The 22,560-nt window shown below is 43.3% G+C and overlaps 1 protein-coding gene across 1 annotated transcript in view; it reads left to right on the top strand.

Annotated features, from left to right (window-relative positions):
• The window catches only part of TMTC4 (transmembrane O-mannosyltransferase targeting cadherins 4), a 56,695-nt gene that overhangs the window by 6,583 nt on the left and 27,552 nt on the right, over positions 1-22,560 (top strand). Inside the window, exons 3-7 of the mRNA XM_054974964.1 lie at positions 7,964-8,079; positions 10,242-10,458; positions 13,868-13,955; positions 18,576-18,673; positions 22,134-22,226. Of these exons, the coding sequence (XP_054830939.1) occupies positions 7,964-8,079; positions 10,242-10,458; positions 13,868-13,955; positions 18,576-18,673; positions 22,134-22,226 (612 nt within the window). The remainder of the gene's footprint in view (positions 1-7,963; positions 8,080-10,241; positions 10,459-13,867; positions 13,956-18,575; positions 18,674-22,133; positions 22,227-22,560) is intronic.

Raw genomic sequence — 22,560 nt, 5'->3', positions numbered from 1 at the left:
TTGGGGAGGGTGCAGACATTTCTTTGATGCTGATGTGAGAGACATAAATACCTTGAACAAGCTGAAGTGAACCTTGAATGTATGACCCATCCATTCATTCAGTCAATGGAGAGCAGGCACAAGTGTGCTGTCCCTGCCTCCTGCCTCTGCTCAATCACTGGCTCATCAGTGCTGTGCCTCTGTGTGGAGAAAGCATGTGTGTGTACATACACCATGATTAGGAATGTTGTTTACTGAATGTTGTCTGGGGCAATAGGGTGTAAACACACACACACACACACACACCTTGCCTGGCCATTCTTCACGGCCTCATGTAGACACAGGAGATTTGGCATAGTGTGGGGTAAAGCGACACTGTGATAGCTGACCTCAAGCAGTTTACTTGACACAGCTTCCTGTACTGAATTATAACTTCCTCAAGCAATTACTGAGCGATTCAGTCGTATTCCTGAAGATGAAACACATGGGAAGGATCAATATCATGCTGTGTCATGCATTTTCAGATTCCGAGAACAGTCATAAGGGGGGAAACACAAACAAAGGCATTGCTTTTTCAAAACACTCAGGTTGTCATATGCCAAGGTGGCAATAGGGAAACCTTGAACCTGCAAGTAGACCCAGTAATGATCGGAAGAATAAAGTTCTCAGTTAGGAGCCCTCCTTGATCCAGGTCTACTTATGGAGAACAGATAGTAAAGAGGAGGCCAGGGGTGTGTTTTGCCCCTTTCGGAAGAAGCCATGCTTTGGTCTGCCGGGAGCAATCATTTGCCCTCAGACGAAGATTTCCTTTGGCCCCCTTCCACGCCATCCAGACCATCCTAAAATCACACGACCGGACCAGCTTCTTGGCTTCTCTTTAGCCATGGTGGCTTGACCTTGGCGTGTTCTTCCTTGCGATGTCCTTGCAGTGTCTTTGCTCCTCACTTTCCAATATCTTCTTTAAACATTTTTCTATTTTGAAGGGCTTCATGGGGTTGGTTGGGCTTCTTGTTTGTGTGCTTTATGTTTTCTGTTGTTATGGGTTTTGTAGTAGCAACTCTTTATATTTTTGGCTAGTAGTATGATTTATAAAGGGGGGATACAAATGCATTTTTTGGTTACAATATCAAAAAAGCACAGAATCCTGGTTTTATGTTTTCATTTAACTACTACTCTCCTATAAACAAGAGCCATTGTTACTGCTTTACTCAAAAGGTGATAAAAATGTGGAATTCTCTGCCTGAGGATGTAGTGATGGCCACAGACATAGAGGATTAAACAGACTCACAGAGAATCAGCGGCTGCTGGGCATGGTTACTAAAGGGAACCTCCACATTCAGGAGTAGTAAACCTCTAAATACCAGTGCCAGGAGGCCACATCAGAGGAAGGCCTCGGCTGCTGTGCCTTATTGTTGGCCCTCCAGAGTAACTGGTTGGCCACTGTATGAGGCAGAACATTGGACTAGATGGGCCACTGATCTGCTCCACTGGGGCTCTGTGATGAGAAGGAGAAGATTCCGCCCTCTTCTCTACCTGTTCACGGACCAATTGGATTTGAAAGGCTGAAGTGAGAAAATCAAGAAGTTAACAATAAGCAACCAAAAGACAAAAAGGAGAATGGGAGGGAGAATGGATAGGAGACAGCATAACTAGGCAGGGAGTCTAGTAGAGATTATGCATGTGTCTTGTCAACACATGGTGATCCCATAGAGTTTTCAAGACAAGAAACGAACTGAGGTGATTTGCCATTATCTGACTTTGCATAGCGCCCCTGGACTTCCTTGGTGATCTCCCATCTAAATACTAACCAGGGTCGACCCTGCTTAGCTTCCAAGATCTGATGAAATCGGGCTAGCCTGGGCCATCCAGGTCAGGGAGGTTGGGACTGTAGTGAGTGATTTTAGACAGGCTTGGGATGCTGTTCCTTTATAAAAACAGTGAATTGCTCAAGATGGTAAAGTGGCATAAAATAAGATAGTAAAAGCCTGGATCAGGGGTTGAGGCAGGCCCTTCTTAAGTGATACAGTGAATGGAAGAATTGTTGCTTGGAGAGTTGGATAAGAAGGCCTGGGTTTCACTGTTCTTTCAGCCATGTTCATTGTTCTTTCAGACTAGCCTTAGGCAAGTTTCTTGCAGCCATTAGCTGCAAGGTGGAGCACAGACAACACGGATAGGATTCTCTTCTTTAATTGTCACAAGGCTACCAGATTTGTTGTCTTGCAGATGATCACTGTTCCCAGTGCATTACAGCTTGTTCTCAGTTCTTTAGCACAAGTGTTCACACAGCAGGCTCCTTATACATCTGTGATCCGTGCTGGAATACCCTTCCATAATCCATTTGGCTAGCCTGTTGCCATTTCCATGCATGCAGTTTCCTCCCCTTATCCCAACGCTTCTGGATTAGAGATATTAATGTTCCATTTATCTGCTTCTTCTTTCAAAAAATGCATTAAGATTCCAATTTTGCTCAAAGATCGCTGAATAAAATCAATTCGGAAAACAAACTGGTTCTTGTGCAGCCTGCATTTGAAAATGGGAGGACTTAATTTATTTTCATTTTTTTATCACTAAGTGTTCATCTTAAAACTGAATGCTGTGTTTTATTCCTGTTGAAGTGTCTCTTTATTTTCTAATTCTCCTTAATTAAAGCTACTTCCGGAAAAGGTAGTCAATAGATTGCCCCTGGAACAAGGAGGAATCCCAGACATAATGAAGATCGGCTTCATTGATAGCACATCATATTTCGTTCTTTTTCCATGAGCGTTCCAGCAGGTGAAGTCATTTTGTAGATCTATTGATTATGGCTGACCCAGTGATGGATGCCATACTGTGATCCTTTTATTAACTTTTTGTCCTCCTTTTATACCTCCAGTGAGTGTTACTCTTTGGCTGTTGGCACTCTGCCTACCATTGCAGAGAGCAGTCTGTTACTGGATTTTATTGGCGTTCAAGGCTGTTTTCCAGATGCTTTCTTGCCATTGCAAGCAGCTCTTTAAAAAGCTGTGTACAGCAATGATTTGTCTTTTGTGTGTTTAAGAAGGCAGACATTTGAACAAGTAAAGCATTTCAGGCAGAATGTCTCTCTGTTACATGTATTAATTAGAAAGGGCCTTTCTTAGAATGTTGCACCCGATGATGCAAAGGCTGCTGTTTAAAATCAAACACTTGAAATTAGATATTCTAAGCAATAGAGAAACATGTCTGAGTTTTTCAAATGTCTGCTTGTTAAAGTGGATGGGAAAATAGCATCCCTTTTTTGTGGTACAAATCTACAATAAAAGGCCTTTTTCTTGTTACACAGACAGCTTTCCTATGTTCTTAGCTTTCTCTTCTGGTTTGCTTTTTCGTTTGGCTAATCCACATAACCACTTTTGAGGGCATATGTTCCAACTGTTGCAAGATGCACAACATTTGTCGGCCCAGACTGAATGAGGAGGCAACGAAGCTGATGTCAGACAGCTCCACCGTGGGCCAGATGCCAATTTATCATGCCATGTTTTCAAGTTATTCTATGCAAGTTTCACTTCTATTGATCGAATGTTGCTGGTTTTGTTCTAGTTATATTCAAATGTGAAGCTGTCTTGAATGTCTTGCTCTGTTGGCTAAACAGAGACATTTCAGAACAAATTAATGTTTCGCAGGAAACAAGTCCTCCAGAGTTCACTAGAAGTTAGGGCTGGTCAATGCATTCCTCTTCTCAATATGCTGCTGCTGAAAAGAGTCTCTGTGGTTGGCTTTTCCACTTCTGACTGTAGCGTGAAGCAGCATTTGCTATGTGAGTTGGTGCCATCATATAGGGACTTTCTCTGACCCTGCTCTCTTTCATCGATGGCCCTTGTTTTCTGCGAGAGTGCGTGTGTCATCCCTGTTTCAGCCACTGTGCTTACGCAATCGTTAGCTAGGGTAGATTTGCTGTGAAGCTGCTGCTTTGGATTGTATTAACATAGCAAAAAATATTTGGTACTTTGAGCTAGCCTACAAGTATGCAAAGGATTACAGTTCTAAGATTGTTAGCGGTGTCTCTGTCAGTCAGCACTTGGGCCCAGGTTTGAGTGTTGGGATTGACCTTCACATTTGACCTAGTACATCTGTAACTTCTGATTTTCTGTCTAGGCTTAGGATATGGGGAATGGCCAACAAGTTCAGATGTCCCTCCCCACTACCCTTTCATGTATGGATTCTCCCTTCTCTTCTTGGAGCCCACTATAGTGAGCATTAGATGAATACCAGTTTTAATGCTAATCAGAGGCTCGCTTTGCCTAGAGTTTGAAATGGTATTTTGAGCTGGGTTTTCAAACTCTGATTTACCTAACTATGGATAGTGTTCAGATTAATCATTGCCAGTGCTTTTTTTCAGCAGGAACGCGGTGGAACAGAGTTCCGGCACCTCTTGAAAATGGTCACATGGCTGGTGGCCCCACCCCCTGCTGACAGAGGAGAGTTTAGATCGCCCTCCACACTGAAGCAGAGATCAGGGGGTGGGACCACCAGCCATGTGACCATTTTCACCGAGAGCAATTTAAACTTTAAAAACTCCCTCCTTGTTCCAGCTGACCCAAAGTGACGTCATTGTGAAGCCCTGGGAGCGTGTACACCCTTTGCGCATGCGCATGTGGTACCAGGGGAACTACCTCCTGCCAAGAGTTGCCCCCTGTGCTGGCAACCCACTGAGTTCCACCACCTCTTTTCCCAGAAAAAAAGCCCTGATCATAGCTGAAATTGGGGAAAGGGCAAGGAAAGGGGGCATATATATAAAAGGAAGGAGTGTTTGCATACTGTCTCCTAATGATATTAAGAAGTTCAATACGGCTACATCAGAACTAGGCAATTCAGTTCCCAGTGGCGAAAAATGGTCTTGGTGAAAACCGAGTAATGTATCAGATGAAGTGGGCTCTATCATTGGAAAGTCAATGCGACAATCAATTTATTAGTCTTTTAAGTTATCATAGGACACTTTGTTTTCACAGATGGAAAACAGCACAAATTAGCTCTTGTTTAGGCAGTGGGTGTGAAGGTGAAATCCAACTGCACTATAGGTGATTTGGTGACTGCGTAAGCCAATACAGTCTCGTTGCCATCTGCTTGGCTCAGTGGAGCTTAACTGGCAGAGGTGCTAATTGAATCACCAGCGCAGGGCAAAATCCTGCCGTCCATTAAATCAAATAAAAGCTTCAGCACTGACTTCCAGGAGGTCAATTTAATTCAAAGTGTTTCTGAATCTCTTGTTTGCTTTGCCTTATTTTCTTATTTATTGAAGTTTTTTTTTTAAAAAAGCCTATGGATATCAGCTGTGCAAATTATTTCTGTGCTATAATACTCTAGGCTCCATGCATGAGTAATTTTTATTATTTGCATTCTATTTTGTGAATGTAATGAGGTTGCCTGCCGTTTTCCATCATGGCTAAAGTTGCTGTTAGCATGGAACAAATGTGTTGATACTCTTGCTGCTGCAGAGGTACTGGGTGAAGAAAGCGTCCTTAAGACATGAAGGTCCTGTGCACACTTTCTTGTGAATAAGCCATATTAGATACAGTGGAACTAACTTCTGAGTAAACATGTATAGGATTTATATCCCCATGGCCTCATGGTTATGCCCTTTGTACATGAAAGTTATGGGGTCTTTCTCTGTGTTCCACATGCCCACTTCTCTCAGTCATGGATCTAATGCAGATGGCCCATATTGAAATTCACAGTTCCTGGAGGCTGTCCCAGCTTTCCTTTCAAAAGAAACTATATAGAAATAATGGACCCCCAGCAGATATGATCAAGAGCAGTGCCTGTTGTCATACTGGAAGGCTACAGTCTCCTTGGATGGATGGCGTTGAAAGTTGTGGAAGGAATCTCCATCAGGCTGGAGTTTTCTGCACAGATTTTTTAGTTTTCACTTTGGATTTTCCCTCCTCCCTTTTTTTCTGGTGGTTTTGAGACAACTTTTACCCCAATCTTTTTCCGGAAGCCGATTTTCAGTTGATTTTCCCCTCATGCATGTTTCTTTCAGTTTTGTTTGTCCTGCCTACTCCCACCCACCCCCAACTCATTTTTTGATTATTGGACATTTGTCATCATCAAACCTCTTCTCACTCCATTTTCCTTTCCCTGTTCCTGGTTTTGTTTTTGATTTTTTTTTAATTATGAGTTTCATGTCATGATAGTGACCTACCGCTGTAGTGATAGGTACAGCAGGTTCTCTGAATTCCCAACTTTCATTGTAAAAAAAAGTAAGTCTCTAGCCCCTCCCATTGCAGAGATATGACTTCTTCCTTATATCTCCACAAGGGAAAGGGCTAAAGACATGCTAAGAATGAGTATGCTGCTGAAGATGAGCCAGTACCAGAGGCCCCCCTGCCTGCAAGAGAAATCATGCCACCGGTCCATGATTTAGCTTCTAAGCCCCCAGGCAGGTCTCAAACCTGGGCCTCTAGCCCCCCAGGACCCTCTCCCATGCTGCAGGAGCAGGGGCAGCAGAAGGCCCAGGATGAGGTGGCATAAAGGAAGCAAAGTGCCAGACTGGATGTGCACCACCTCCCTGGAGATCCAGAGCAGAGTGCCGAGAGTGGAAATTCCTCACAGGAGCCTGGCCAGTGCCCAGCATAGCCTTTAGAGCTGCAACACTTTCTAGCAGGTGCAGCTGAGCCTGATTAACACCCAGCATTTTAAGACTGAGACTTAAGAAGGTTGTCTTGCTGGATCAACCAGTCCGCTAGGCACAAGCTTGGCGTTAATCAGCTCCGGCCCCAGAGTCAAGGGCCTGGCACCTCTTGAGGAAACTAGACTGCCCCTAACTTTAGAGAGCAAGACAGACTCTATGACACTATAACCTCCCCCGTTCAAGCTCTACCTCTTACTCTCTCCATGAATTTCCCAACCAAGAGTTGGCTACCAAAATAGCATTAGTTCATCAAGAGTCATCTTCACCAAGCTGTAGTTTAACCACTCTACTATTTCCATTAATCTATCCCTATCCAAATCTTCTCATATGCTTGTTTGAGAATTTCTTTACCCTGTACAGCAAGATTGTTACTGCATCACTGTAGAAAGTCCCATTTTTTACAGGGCTTTTGTGAGATATCATGGGTTCCCCCCGCCCTGCCCGCCCCACACTATGAAAACACAATGGAGTAAATTACTGCACATACCCAGCTCGATGGGCATCGTGGGGCCTCCAGAATTTTGTCTTTCTAGTATCCCCCTAATTTTTAGAAGATATCAGTGATCTAATTTTCACCATATATGGTATTGTTTAATAGAAAAAATCATTAAACAGTACCATTTTTTATTTAATATGATAAAACTGACTGTATATAAAAGTCTAATATTAGATATATATATTGCTTTGAATATTTGTTGTAATAGTAGTAGTAGTAGTAGTAGTAGTAGTAGTAGTAGTAGTAGTAGCACTTATATACCGCTTTTCTAGACAGATTAGTGTCTCACCCAGAGCGGTGAACAAGTTAGTGTTATTATTATCCCCACAATACAGCTGGGGAGCTGGGGCTGAGAGGAGTGGCTTACCCAAGGCCACCTACTGAGCTCATGGCAGTAGTGGGATTCGAACCAGTAGAGTGCTGATTTGCAGCCGAACCACTTAACCACTGGTATTATGGACACATTTAGAACAACATGTGCTACTTTTAATTTTCTGTGTCTGTTGTAACACTTGTAATCAGTATTCTGTCGTAAATTGATTATACATTGTTGTATAATCAATTTGAAAATCAAAGTTAAGAAGTGACTTTGATTTTCAGATTAGTTTTACTCTTTATTGCCCCATGATAGGCAAAATTCTCAAGGACTGGAAGTGGTCTGTCTAAGAAACAAGACCAGAGCTGGGTTTATGCACAAGCTAAGAAAGCCTCAAATTAGATAGGAATAACAAAAACTGTGGAAGGACCTACTTTTTACAGAATTGCTCTCTTGGTTACCTGGATCGAACTTCAGACTTTGGGTCATGATGATAACATTATAAAATTTGTGTTTATTGCAGGACCTCAGGGCAGAAACCCCACTTGGTGATCTATGGCATCATGACTTTTGGGGGAGCAAACTCAGTAGCAATACCAGCCACAAGTCTTACCGACCGCTTACTGTACTAACATTCAGGTAAGACCTAGTGGGCTGCACTTAAGGCTGTTTTTCCTTTGTAAAAGATCACTCAAAGAGACATTAAAAAGAGAAGTCAGATTTATTAAGGATCTCCCTTTATTATGGGTGGGTGTCTATAATCTTTTACAGCTGTAGGGTAAGATGCCTGTAAGCACACCCATACAACCGTGCATACTTCTGTAGGATCACATTTGTCCAGACGTTCTCTAAATGGACCATCCTTTTGTGCTTTTCCCCTGTTATTGGAACAGGGAGGAACATTTAGCCAATATCTAAAATAGCCGTGAATTTTTGTTGGGTTGTAAAGGCATCAGAATTGCTGCAAGTTGCTCTGAGGAGCTGCATGTCTCAGATATTCATGCTCCTCTCTCCCCCATGCATACTTTTTTAACACTGTTTTCACACAATGCAGGTCTCTCTTTTTCTGTATCACTGAAAAGGAAAATCTTACGAAAAGAAAGAACAGTTTTGAGAAAAATGAACCTGCTGGCACGAAGTAGTGATTTAATAATGTTCTCAAACTCAAGGGATTGCTTCTCAGTCCGTAGTCTGTCCCTCTCTTGTCACAAAGTCTCTGAAGTTTACTATCTCCCCCTAGATGCATAACATTCTTTATGAATGTGTCCCCCGCCCTGCTGTGCCGAGTTTAGCACTAAAATGTGAAAATGGAAAACAAAGCATGATTTTCTGGAAAAAACAGGGACGATGGTGGTGAAATATGCTGGAGGGTTGCACATTTTGTGCTTGTCTATCTTGTCCTCTCCCCTTAGATCAACAGATGGGAAGATCACTGCAGGTTGAGCTCATACTGTATGTATCTCACAGAGATCATGTTTGTTGAATGGGTTATGCAGGGGTCAGAACTGCAGGGACTCATTAGCATATCTCATTAGCATATGCCACACCCCCTGACATCACCAGAAGTGTGTCAGAAGGCACCATCCACCCCTCAGGCCCCTTTCCCCAAAAATCTCCAGGTATTTCCTTAAAGCAGAATGAACTCAAAGCAGCTTACCCTCCTCTGGAGAGCCAGCCCTGCTTGCACGCACGCACACATGCACTCACTCGCTCTCTTTCACAAGTCACAAATGAACATAAAGCAGCAGAATGAATTCAAAGTAGCTTAAATTCCTTTGGAGCCCAGCCCCACTCGGCTTGCACTCATTCACTCATTTTCTCTCCCTCTCTCTCACGAGTCACAAATGAAAATAAAGCAAGCAGAGCCTGCTGCTAAAGACGAGGACAGCCAGGAGGAAAAGGAATCACGTGGGCGGGGCCAAAACCCACATGGCCTCTTTTCAGAGCTACCGGAACGCTGTTCTGGTGTATTCCGCCTCCAAATGAGCCCTGAGGTTATGCAATTCTTTCCTCCACCATCTAAAGCCCCTTTCAAACAATTTAATGCCTATGAAACATAAGTAACATAGAGTTATTAGGTGAGAGGGAATAAAAGCTGGTTTACAACCATATTTTCTAGAAGCCAATTTGGAGAGAGACTGCTATGGTGACTAAAGGGTCACTAAGAAGAGACCTTATTCTCTCTAGGTCTGTCCTTCTTCCCTTCTCCATTTTCCTTCTGAGAAAGTGCCCACGCCTACAAGAAGGTCAGAATGCTTCTGTTATCAATGCTGTGATTGCTTAGTGCTGAGGGAAAGGCACCTTTGCATGTAGTCTTCTAGAGCTGAACCTTCACAGTTCTGGAGTGGTGCCTTGGGAAGCCCTGGCTCATGTGAAATCCAGTTTCCACGCAGCTGGAGAAGAGTAAAAGGATACACTAAGAAAGGGGAGATGAGCAAGCGAGAAATGGGAGATATGAAAACGCAAATATTGAGTAGGAAAAAAACAAGAAAAGAGAATTAAAGGGAGAAAAGAGGGCTAGAGGAGGGAGGAGAGAGAAACCCTGTCTCTTGGTCTCTTCCTTCACCCACCCAGGTGCTGTTTGCCATTCCTAGTTTTAAGGAGCATCCTTGCATATAACTTGTTTCTTCAGTTCTGTCTGTATAAATAAGGTGGAGATCTTTCTATGCCATCTCTATGCAAAGTTGGTACAAGCTGGGCTTCTAAAACGCCTGTTTTCCTTCAGGAACTAAAAAAAAAGTTAATTTAATCTAAATGTTTATCCCAATTTCTAACTGCTGGGGTTTTTTTTTCTGGTATAGGATTAATTATTTTTTAGCTGGCGGCTTCCATCCATTTGGCTTTCATATCATCAATATAATACTCCACTGTGCTATTTCTGTCATAATTGTTGACGTCTTCTCGATATTATTGGGTGGGCTGCAGTACACCAGTAAAGGAAGAAGATTAAACTTGGTCCCCAAATCGTCCCTGCTGGCTGCTTTACTATTTGCTGTTCATCCAGTTCACACTGAATGTGTAAGTACCTAATTACTCAAGGATTAAGAAGCACTTTGAAATGTCTGTGTTCCTTTAACACTATCTAATCTGCACCATCCTTGCCAGTGCCCCTTTTATATGCAATCCAGGTATGTTTTTCTATATATGTATATAATCATTCCTGACTCTTAAAATCTTTGTATTGATGTAACTTTTTTTTTTTGCAATGGAGTAATCCTTTGGAGACAAATTTCACTTGCAAATTATGGAAACCCATTAGAATTTTTGTTAAAATGGCTCTTTGTTGTTCAAGATGACACAGATTGAATCACTGGAATACGGTAACATTCTGGTGTATTTATGTTGTAAGGAACAGAACAAAATGGTTTATAGGGATCTGCATTTAAAATATGTATTTGGGTTTCAGGAAAACCATAAATATTGGTATTCCTGATATTTTGGTCCCCCCATACCAGTTTGGTATTCAGATCTGCGTTTTTTTAAAGGATTCTGAAATTAATCAGGTCCTGTATTCCCTAAGGGGAAATTTTGGTGGGGTGGGCTCAAGTGGCTGTATTTGAAGCTAGTCACCCAAATTACAGCAGAGAAGGGATGCCTGTCCACTAAAGATTCCCCATGTTTCAAGTAGATTGAATCAAGGGGTCCAGTTCTGTGGGCCCCTGAACAAGGTGTCCCGAGCTACTCGCCCTTGTTTCCTGTGGAAGTGGGGGGAACCAATGCTTTCTCCAGGGCACAGAAGACTTAGCCAAATACACAAGAGGCCACTGACCAAAAGCCTTCCAATGCAAAAGGAAGCAACAAAGCTCAACAAAACCCGAGAACCCCAGCAGAACCAACCTGGCACCAGAAGTAAGGTACAGAGCAGCCCACAGCACACACTCCGAAAAAATCTCTCCCTGAAGCTGCCTGCAGCCAGGCCAGCAATTCTGTGGGCTATGAGAGAATCATCATGATTGGACAGACAGTTGAGCTCCCACTAACGTGTGGTGCTATTTGCCTGTGAGAGTTGCCTTCTTCCCCCTCCCTTTTTTGCCCTGGAAACCTCTAAAAGCCAGAAAAACAGGCTGCTAGAGTGTTTAAAATGCCTGTTCTGGTTATTCCTGAATATTTGGGTGGGGAGGGGCTCAGTACTGGAATATCAGTATGTCTGAGAATATTGGATATAGGACCGGTTTGCTGAATATACCCAGAAAATATTGATAAGGTGTTTCTCAGGTATATTTTCAAACCAGAAATACCAAAGCACTCATCCTTACTGGTCTGTATACTTAGCAGAACAGTGGTGATCTTCTCATGGTGGAGATACATACCTACTCCCCTCCTCTTTTCCATGCACATAAGAGGGATGGGGGGTGACCTCCAATTTGAGGCCTATAACTGCATAAGCAGGTCTTCTGATCTCTGCATTGAAACCAGTTGGCGGTTTTAATTCCAGAAGCCTTGCGTTCTAAGGTTAACTTGGTCTTCAAATTTTAAGTGATGTAGCTGCCCATCAAAAATCCCTCTCCATGTAGCCATAATGTTTGTAACCATGGGAATTATGTGAATGCCAGCGGGGGGTGGGGGTTCATGGAAGCGTAGTGCTGATGTGGGGACTTGATATGTGATCCAGTTGCACCGTTGACTGATCTGATTGTGGCATGGTTGTTTAGAGTTGCCAACTCTGGATTAGGAAATACTTGCAGATTTGGGGGTAGCGCCTGGGGGAGGGGCCTCAGAAGGGCATAGTGCTATAGTCCACCCTCCAAAGCAGCCAGTTTCTCTAAGGGAACTGATTCAAGTAGGCCAGGGATCATTTTTAATTCAGGGATCTCTCCACGCCCCACCTGGAGGCTGGCAACCCTATACTTCACCATGCATGAAATTGTGATTTTAAAAACCTACTACAGTATGCTCATAAGATTTAAAGTTAGTCTAACACTCTTACTGCTACTCCATGCTGGTAGAAAGTAAAATTCTTAATAGTGAGACTTTGGTGCAGTTTTGTAAGTTCATTTACTTCCATTTTTCTGTTGGCAAAAGTATTTGGAATAAAACACTGGCTTTACTCATACAAGTAAGGCAATCTGCAGGGGGAAAATCTGTAACCCCACCTGACCAAAGATGACAGAGTTTTGCCTCTGCCATAGTTAATACTGATAATCATGGCATAATATTATTAGGATTCCTTTCATATTAGTTAACCATGTGCAAAAACACTATGCTCTGAATATCTATTTGCTTTTGAGATAACAAGAGAAGTTGTTTTCAAAGTAAACTGTATGTTTTGACAAGTAGTCATGAAAAAGAATCTGATTTCTTTTGTGCTGGTAGATATAAACACTAGGGATTTAACATGTAAAAATGCTATACAAGCGCTAGTCTTTGTATTATTTGTAGCTGATAATCATGGTTTGCATTTTAATTTTGCAAAGCACAGCTTCTTGGTAATTCTTTACTGTGGTTTAGTGGATATTGTATCTGACCTACATTGCAATCTTAAGCACATATGCTCAAAAGTAACTCCCGTTGTGTTCAATGGGATTTTAACCCCTAGAAAGTGAGTTTAGGAGTGTGGCCTTGGATTGGGGACACAGCTTCAGAATCCTTGTTTTGAAATCCACTGGATGACATTGGGCTAATTGTTGCTTGTGTGTGTGTTGTGTGTGTGTAAAACACATCCCAAAAACCCTTAAAACCAACAAAAAAAACCCCTTCAAAACAATTAAAATCAGAGCTAAACATTTTAAAAAACGTTGGGCAGGAAGGGGGGATTGGTGAGGGAATACTAAATGCAACAAAAGAAAGCAGATGGCAACAGAAAGGGGTAGACAAATCTCCCTTGGGAGAGAGTTCTAAAGTTTTGGTGCCACAACTGAGGAGATCCTTTCCTATTAGCCAGCTACCTAATCTCAAAAGGTGCGGGAGGCACCTGAAGCAGACCTTCAGAAGGTGGCCACAGTGGGTGGCTAAGTTCATAAGGAAGTAGGCAGTCCTGCAGGTATGATGGTCCTAAACGACACGGGGCTTCTGCTAGGTTTTCGCACCAGGATCCTGTTTCACTTTTTATAGGTGCGCATGGAACTTAACATACACATCCAGATTCACAGGTTGCTTATATATTGTGTGTCCTGTGCTGTGCTTTGACTCCTGGTACGGGAGATAACTCTGCATGCTTGCTGCTTCTTAGGATGTTCGCAACCTTGTCAAGAGTAATCTCTCTTTCCGCTTTATGTTGATAGGTATGAACTAAGATTACGCTGGTAAATTTTTCCCGTTGAAATCATTTGGACTTAGCCTAGCCTACAGTTCACAAATCCCGGATTTTCAGAAGCGGAAGACAGGGCAGTGCAATATTTTAAAAGGAACGGCTCTTTTGTGTGCCTTTGTTTTAAGGAAAACTTTTACTTTAGCAATTAAACACCACTTCTTTTTTTCCCTTTTCAAGATTGCAGGGATTGTTGGCCGAGCAGATCTGTTGTGTGCCCTGTTCTTTTTGTTGTCATTTCTTGGCTACTGCAAGGCGCTTAAAGAGAGTAAGTATGTATGGTTTCTGAATGGAGCTGTCTTTTAGATCATAGAAGTTAGGTAACATTTTAACTTCTAACAGATGGTGTTAGGCAAAAAGGGAACTTTATACCTTCAGGTTCTGTAATGTTCCTGGTTCTTCGCCTTGCACATCATTTTTTTCTTGTCTCGTGTCAGTGGTGGCCCTTCGTCTGCAACTGAATCGACCACTGCTTTTCTAGGCTGAAGTATCATGGAAGTCGGAGGGTACAAATAGTCCTGTGAGGACTTGTGGAGGAGGGGAAGTTCCCGCTTTTTCTGCTAGATCTGTCCCCCCTCCATCCCTCTGCTGCTGCTGGCTCCATTTCCCCTCTTCTCCATGATGTTTCTGTTTCCCCCTCCTTATCTTCGTTTCCCCCTCCTGGTGGCCAACAGCACTACCTCAGTGGTGGGCACCATTTGGATTTACTACACTTGAACTCCATTTTTTCTTAAATGTCTTTATATGTTCAGACACCACTGTCCGTGTTCTTGGGTGGTGGGATCTGAATTATTTTTAACAAATTGGATTTTCTTGCAAACCTAGAAGTTCCCAGGATTTTGTGACTGTAGTTTGGATTGTGTTGTAAGCCTCTTCAGGAAGCTGTGCTCAGGTGGGATGCAAATTTAATAGAGCATAAATATTTGCAACAGTGTATGTGCATGGAGGCTCACATCCTACTGTGTAGACAGGCTTTCTATATTTATCTATATGTAAAGTAGCTCTAAGAGAGATTGAGAAATGTGAGTTAGAAGAAATTGATGTGCAATTTGTTGAAAAGCCACACGAGAGGTAATAAATAATAGACTGGACATTGCTGTCCAAATCCTATACTATTCAGTATTTATCGCACCTGCTTAACCTGGTTCTTAAGAGGCAGTAAGGTGGGTTCAGGTTTTGTATCCTGCAAACAATTTCAGCTGTGTCAGTTGATGGCAAAGCATTAAGCTCTTCTGAAATGTCTTGTGTAACGTTCTTGTGCCCTTTTCATACCGTTGCCGTGTCTCATTTCAAATTTATATTGGCTTGCCAGAACATGTTCTTTTTTATTTCTTTAATCTGAGCAAGCTCCCACCTTTAAAGATTAAATGTTATTGCCTTGCAAACATTTAACAATGCTGGCTTTCTTTTAGACTCGTTCGGGGGTTTGCCTAATCTGTGTTGGGTGTTTTATATGAGCCTTTATTAGGCTTACTCAAATTGATACATATGTTGGAGCCCATAATAGGCAAAGCATCCTCAACACATGTAGGGTAAGCAGGGTAATTGTTTTGGGGCCAAGCAGTCCGATGTGTACCTGGGTCCCAATTTTGCACCGTACTCTGATCAGGGATAAAAATGCGGAAGAGATAAAAGGCTAACAAGATACAGGGCTAGAAAGCTGAAATGCAATGAAGAGCAAAAACATGAACGAACATTATTGTGATATGGTAACACAATCCTAGCAGTGCTATCCTTGGCTGTTGCTTGATTGAGGTGAATGAGGAATCTTAGGGGAAATGAAGGGTGAAAAAAAAACAGCCGTACATTATTAGCCAGCAGACATGAGTCAGTCTTAGCTGGAGTCCTCTGGCAATGAAGTCAGAGGGTCTTTTGGGGTGCACATATCCTTTAACCATGCAGCAATTTTTAAACAATCTTCTATTTTTTAAAATACAAAAAATTATAACACTATGGATGGTAGGAACGTCACAGAAGGGCAACTCTCCCTTCTCTCGCTCAGGTGAAATAAAGGCTGTTCTAAAATCTATGTGCATGCACCATCCTAAAAACAAACAAATTCTACCTCTTTCTCAGAAAAATTAATTTAGTCTCATTCAGGCTTATGCACATTCATTGAATTAAATTTATTGACTAAAACTCGTACATAAATTGGCTCAGATGTCTTTAATCATGGGACAGCCCTAATACATGAATTCAGTTTGACAGTATTGTGGGCACCGTTTCCAAGTCAAAGTCAAGGTAATTAATAAATTAATACACTAAACCAGGTTACATGGAATCAACTTAGTAAGATGAGTTCACATCTGGATGTTCAAGCAAGCCGGCAGTTCAAATAGATCTCCATCCCACAACGGCTTCATTGGAGCATGAGCTGTATGGCCTCACAATGTGAAGTTAATCTAGTTCTATAAACTAGATTCTCTTATGTAAAATGACAGAGACACTTGTGGGCATTTAGTCTTTGGAACAAGAATAAAATGCTTGCTGAAAGTCTTTGGCATACATTAAACTTGCGACCATCTGGTGGGGGTGGCAGAGTGCCTTTCCACAATATGGTGTACCACTTTAAACCAGAGTCAGGTGCCAACGAGAAATGAGTTCCATTCTCTGACAAGAGATCGTGGTGGGAAGCGACGTAGTCGCAGGGAGTGTGCTTCGTTAAACTGATTAACGTACTTGGCATGTGCATTTTTTTTAGTAATTGGCATGCATTTGTTGCTTTACGTTTTCAAAGTTGATTGGAATTTAAAAGCGAAATTGATTATTTGGCATTGCCAGAATGTATATTCCGTTTCTATAACTTTATGTGATACCTGTTTTTTGGGGAGGGTGGGGGGAGAACTGTGTTCAAGGTTTCTTTTTTCAAAAAAAATGGAAAGCTTCTCTCATCAAATCTTTATCATGTAAGCAAGACAGGCTTCTTCAGGGTGCCGATTTTGCTTGGGTTTATGATGTGCTTTGGAATAAAGAGAAATATTTGCTGAAGAAATGCAGTTACTTTTTGTGGTTTTATTCTCTAAAAGTGCTTCTGATTTTGATTGTGGGATTCTAATGAGTTTGTCTAGTTGATGTATCTGCTACAGGGATCAGTGCTTCCATTTCAGATCTCCCCCAGTCATATCATTGAGTACAGTCTGCTTGATTTGGAGCCCTCGTTGTAGTCAGTCGTCCTGAATCTGCTGGAATATACTACATAGCACTGAAAAATCAGGGTATCCACACTAACCGGAGAACCCAGTTTTTGTACAAGTAGCAGTACGATCTCAGGATCTCCTACAGCTGGTTGCTTCTGTGGCTTCCTAACACTATTTGGGTTAAGGTTTCTGTGATGAAGGAAGAAAAGGATATGAGAGACAGTCTCCATTCTTCATTAACCCCTTTGTTTTCCCTCGCTTCTCCTTCTTGCTACGTATCTTGTAAAATATCGCCCTTCTTTGGACACAACCTAGCCCTAATGTGTACAGGTCAGTAAGGGCCAGGGTGCACCTGGAGGTGTCTTACGGACCAAGGTTCCTTGCCCAAGGTTCCTCATCCCTGTTCTCTTTCTCTTATAGGCTTGACTCTCCACTTCCAAATCACTACTTCCTTACTTTGGACTACCCTTTTTCCTTCCTGTGTTCTTTCTCCTGCTGTTCATCCCAGTCACGTAGGTCTTCGCTAACTTAGGGCCAAACTAGATGTCACAGCATCCATGGGTCCAACCCGTGGACTCCTCTGCAATTTTAGGGCTGAACTTGGGCCATTTAAAAACACTGCAAGGGGCGTGGCAAGACTGTGAGCTCTTTGTTCCCCCGAGCACCTTTTCAAGTGCCGAAACAGCTCCCAGGGGTCTGTTTCAAGCATGATAGGGGGAAGACAAGAGTGCCTAGTACACTGCAGTGCAGGCCCTTGTAATGCGTTTAAATGGCCCAAGTTCAGCTGTAAAATGGCAGCACCGTCCAGAGATTAGACCCATGGATGCTGTCTTCATTTGGTCCTTAAAGTGCTAGATATTAATGTGGTTTTTGATCAAATTTTGACTGTTGAATGTGGAATAGTCTTAGGATATGCAGATTATGGCAATTTTATTGCAGGATGAATAGTCTGAGGACTATGTCTTACAAAACAAACTAGGGAAGTGTTAATTAGTATTGAGCTCATACACTTTAAGTAACGTTACTTGGGGATTATTCTTCCTATACATTTTATATCAGTATCAATACTTAATTAGCCCCTCCCAGGAGAGAAGGAAGAGCATGTGGCAGTCAGGAAAGCATGTTGAATAATCATTCCTCTCTTTCCTGCCAAAAGACCTATTTGCATTTTGGACTTCGTTATTCATCCCTTAGGATAGGATAGAAAGTGAGAATTATCCCGTTTCTGTGACCCTGAAATTGGTAGCACTAGAAGACTATGGACGGAATTCAGGCTATTAAAGGGTTAAGGGGAAAGAACATATTATATGAAAAGTTTTTAGAAAATCCCAAACTATCACTGGAATACACCCAGTTTTTCTTGCAATATTTTAGTTCATAAAGCTCATCTTGAACGGTCCGGGGGGTGTGTGGAATATTGTAATTACTTTAAAAACTGGTTCTGAATTCTCAAGCGTTGTAGAACTCTGTAATTTACTAACAGAACTAGTTGTGGATCGATATTAGACTGTAACTTATTAATGGAATGAAAATGCCTACACAAATCTCTCTTAATTGCACATTGTAAGCAAGAAGAACCACAACACTTTCTTCACTATAAACATTCCAACAGTAATTAGCAAAAAGATCACCCTGAAATTAAGATTTTTTTTATTCATTCCAACTCACTCTACCTCTGGCTTGAGTTAGTTCTCTGTAGGCTTTCATGCGGTGATAGTTTCTTTCTTTGTGTCCCATTTCTGCTCTGGTAGGTAAAGAAGGAACCCATATTTCTATAGCCTGGATCTTGCTGAGTGTTTTCCTAGGCGCTGTGGCCATGCTTTGCAAAGAGCAAGGGATTACAATACTGGTAAGCCTTTATCCTAACAGTTTGAATGTGTAGCTCTTTCAAATCGGCTAATGTCATGCAAAATAAATAAAATCTCTTGATCTCATCAGATGCATATTTTCTGTAGCTTTACTCATAGCTTGTTCAGATTTCTCTACGGAAATGGTGATAAACTTTCCTAAATTAAGTGCACGCACAATTCCTGGCAAACTTCCTGGTATTTTTTAGGCCCACGGTTTTTAATAATTTGTATCAGTCAGAGAATCCAGGTTCAAAAGGAGTACTGATGCTGATTTCATCGTGTGGCTTGTTAGCATTTTTACTGAGGAATAATTGTAAGATTATAGCCATACAATCTGTCAGAAAATCTGCAACGGCTGTTTGAATGACATTTCATCATAAAAGCAGTTACTGTTTTCCTCATATTCTTTCTTTAGGAGTTTAATCATTTATGTCTGTTAACATGGATCATAGTTCAGCCCAGTTTCGATAAAGGTAAAACATGCCTATATGTTACACTGGATACTAGTGCATAACACACACACACATACACACACACAAATAAGTGTGAATGAGTATTCTGAAAGCTTTCAGGTAACCAGGTGGTTTTACAGGCCTTTCAAAAGGCTAGCAGAGAGGGGTTCTAGTGCACCATTTCTAACAAGTCTAACAAGAGAGCCAGTTTGGTGTAGTGGTTAAGAGCGGTAGGACTCTAATCTGGAGAACCGGGTTTGCTTCCCCACTCCTCCACTTGAAGCCAGCTGGGTGACCTTGGGTCAGTCACAGCTTCTAGGAGCAATCTTGGCCCCACCCACCTCACAGGGTGATTGTTGATTGATAATAATAACATACTTTGTAAACCGCTCTATGTAGGTGTTAAGTCATCCTGAATGGTGGTATATAAATTGAATATTGATGTTGTTGTTGTTGTTATTCCATCAGCGGGAAGCACTGCTGGAGTAAATGTGGCTCTGGGGAGTTACTGGCCAGACTTCCCAAAAGGATAGTGTTGTTGGCAGATATTGATAGGCAAATCTGAGGAGGTGCATGCAGTCCATAATTAGCATTCTTGTTCGTTAAATATGGGTTACTAGCAACAAAGCCCGTTGTGGGAAAAATACAACGGGCTCTAGAAAGGGGAGGGTGGGCAGACAGGCATTTGCTCCTCCTCCATCACTGATTCTAGCTGGTGAAGGAGGGGGGTGGGCATTGACATCTACTCCACGCCTGATCTGCCTGATCTTGGCCATGTGAAGGGGTGGTGGGCTTTGCTACCTGCTCCATGCCTGATACATGCTGGATAAAGGGGGGCATTGCCTCCTGTTCTGCGCCTGACTACAGCTGGGTGAAGGGGGGCAGGCAATGCCGCCTTCTCCGAGCCTGACCCCACCTGAGTAAAGGGGGGTGGGCATTGCCACCTGCTCCACGCTGGGTGAAGGGAGGAACAGGTATTGCCTCCAGCTCTGCACCTGATCCTGAAAGTTGAAGGTGGACGGCGGGCATTGCCACCTGCTCTGCTCCTGATGCCAGCTGGGAGAAGGGGGTGCGGGCATTGCCACCTGCTCCACTCCTAATACCAGTTGTGTTAAGGCAGGGGGGCATTGTCACCTGCTCCACTCCTGATACCAGCTAGGTGAAGGGGGGTGGGAATTGTCACCTGCTCTGCTCCTGTTCCCAGCTGGGTAAAGGGGGGAGTGGGCAATGCCACCTGCTCTACTTCTGATCCCAGCCGGGTGAAGGTGGTTGGGCATTGCCATCTGATCTGCTCCTGATGCCAGCTGGGTGAAGGGGGTGGGTATTGTCACCTGCTCTGCTCCTGATCCCAGCTGGGTTAAATTGGGTGGTGGGCATGGCTACCTGCTCTGCTTCTGATGCCAGCTGGGTGAAGGGGGGAGAGTATTGCCACATGCTCCACTCCTAATATCAGCTGTGTTAAGGTGGGGGGCATTGTCATCTGCTCCACTCTTTATCCCAGTCGGATGAAGGAGGCTGGGCATAGCCATCTGATCTGCTCCTGAGACCAGCTGGGTGAAGGGGGTAGAAATTGTCAACTGCTCTGCTCCTGTTCCCAGCTGGGTTGAGGTGGGGGTGGGTGGGCATTGCCACCTGCTCCGCTCCTAATACCTGCTGAGTTAAGGCAGTGGGTGGGCAAAGCCACTTACTTTGCTTCTGATCCCATCTGGGTGAAGAGGGGGTGGCATTGCCAAGTGCTCCGCTCCTAATACCAGCTGGGTTAAGGTGGGGGTGACATTGCTACCTGCTTTGTTAAGGTGGGAGGGGAAATTCTACCTGCTCCACTCATACCAGCTGGGTTAAGGCAGGGTGGGCATTGCCATCTGTTCCACTCCTAATACCAGCTGGATTAAGGCAGGGGAAGGGTATTAGCACCTACTCCACTCCTAATACCAGCTGGGTTAAGGCGGGGGTGGGCATTGCTACCTGCTCCACTTCTTATACCAGCTGAATTAAGGTGGAGGGTGGGTACTGCCACCTGATCCGCCACTAATACCTGCTGGGTTAAGACAGGGGGCAGACATTGCCACCTGCTCCATTCCTGATCCCAGCTTGCTGAAGGAGGAGTGGGCATTACCACCTGCTCCGCCACTAATACCAGTTGGATTAAGGCAGGGAGTGGGCATTGCCACCTGTTCTGCTCCTAATACTAGCTGGGTTAAGGCAGGGGGTGGGCATTGCCAACTGCTTCACCCCTAATCCCAGCTGGTTCAAAGGGGGGCAGGCATTGCCACCTGTTCCACTGCTGATACCAGCTGGGTTAATGTGGGGGTTAGACATTTCCACTTGCTCCGCTCCTAATACCACCTGGGTTAAGGCAGTGGGTGGGCATTGCCACCTACTTTGCTCCTAATGCCAGCTGGGTTACAGTGGGCTGAGGGCATTGCCACCTGCTCTGTTCCTAATACCAGCTGTGTTAAGGTGGGAGTGGGCATTGCCACCTGCTCCACTCCTAATATCAACTGGGTGAAGGCGGGAGGTAGGCATTGCCACCTGCTCTGCTCCTTATACCAGCTGGGTTAAGGCGGGCAGTGTATTGCCACCTGCTCTGCTCCTAATACCAGCTGGGTTAAAGCGGGAGGTGGGTGGGCATCACCACCTGCTCCTCTCCTAATACCAGCTGCATTAAGGCATGGGGTGGGCATTGCCACCTGCTCCACTCCTAATATCAGCTAGGTGAAGGCGGGAGGTGGGCATTGCAATCTGCTCCCATCCTGCTCCCAGCCTGGGCTTCCCACCATGGCACATTTTCTGGAGGGACATGGTGCCTTGCCTAGACTGCCCTCCATCACAGTGCCCTCTGGTGGTGCACCAGGGTATAAAGTGAGTTGTCTGAAACACTCTTACTCAATTATATAGTAAGATATGGAAGTCACTCATAACTTGATTGCAGGTCTACTTTCTAATACAGAATCAAAAGTCAGCATTAAGATACACATTGTTATCTCTCTCTTTTTAATCCTCATAGGGTTTAAATGCTCTCTTTGATGCTGTGGTGATTAATAAGCTCAATATTTTGGAAGTTGTACTGAAGATTCTACGTAAGGATAAGTCAATGGAGGTGATTTCATTTAACTTTAGATTTAAAAGGAATGCCACACATTCATCTGTGTTCTGCTAATGGTTAATGTCTAAATGTCATTATCAGTATCATAACTCTCTAATCTAGGACATCTTTCCAGCAACATCAAAGACAAATGACAATACTGGAGGCTAAAGAGTATTTTTTAGAGAATGTATTTCTGATCTAAGCCTCACATGCTTCATCCAGACAAGCACTTTGGCTGATAGACTAGAGCATTGTTTTTCCTTCACAAAATTGTCTTCCAAAGTGGCTCATTTGAATGAAAAGCTATACATCCAAAAAGGTACCTCAAAGAGGAATCTCCAGGGAG

The sequence above is a fragment of the Eublepharis macularius genome, chromosome 3 (genome assembly GCF_028583425.1).
Source record: "Eublepharis macularius isolate TG4126 chromosome 3, MPM_Emac_v1.0, whole genome shotgun sequence".
Taxonomy (NCBI): Eukaryota; Metazoa; Chordata; class Lepidosauria; order Squamata; family Eublepharidae; genus Eublepharis; species Eublepharis macularius.
This window is presented reverse-complemented; position numbering and strand designations above follow the sequence as displayed.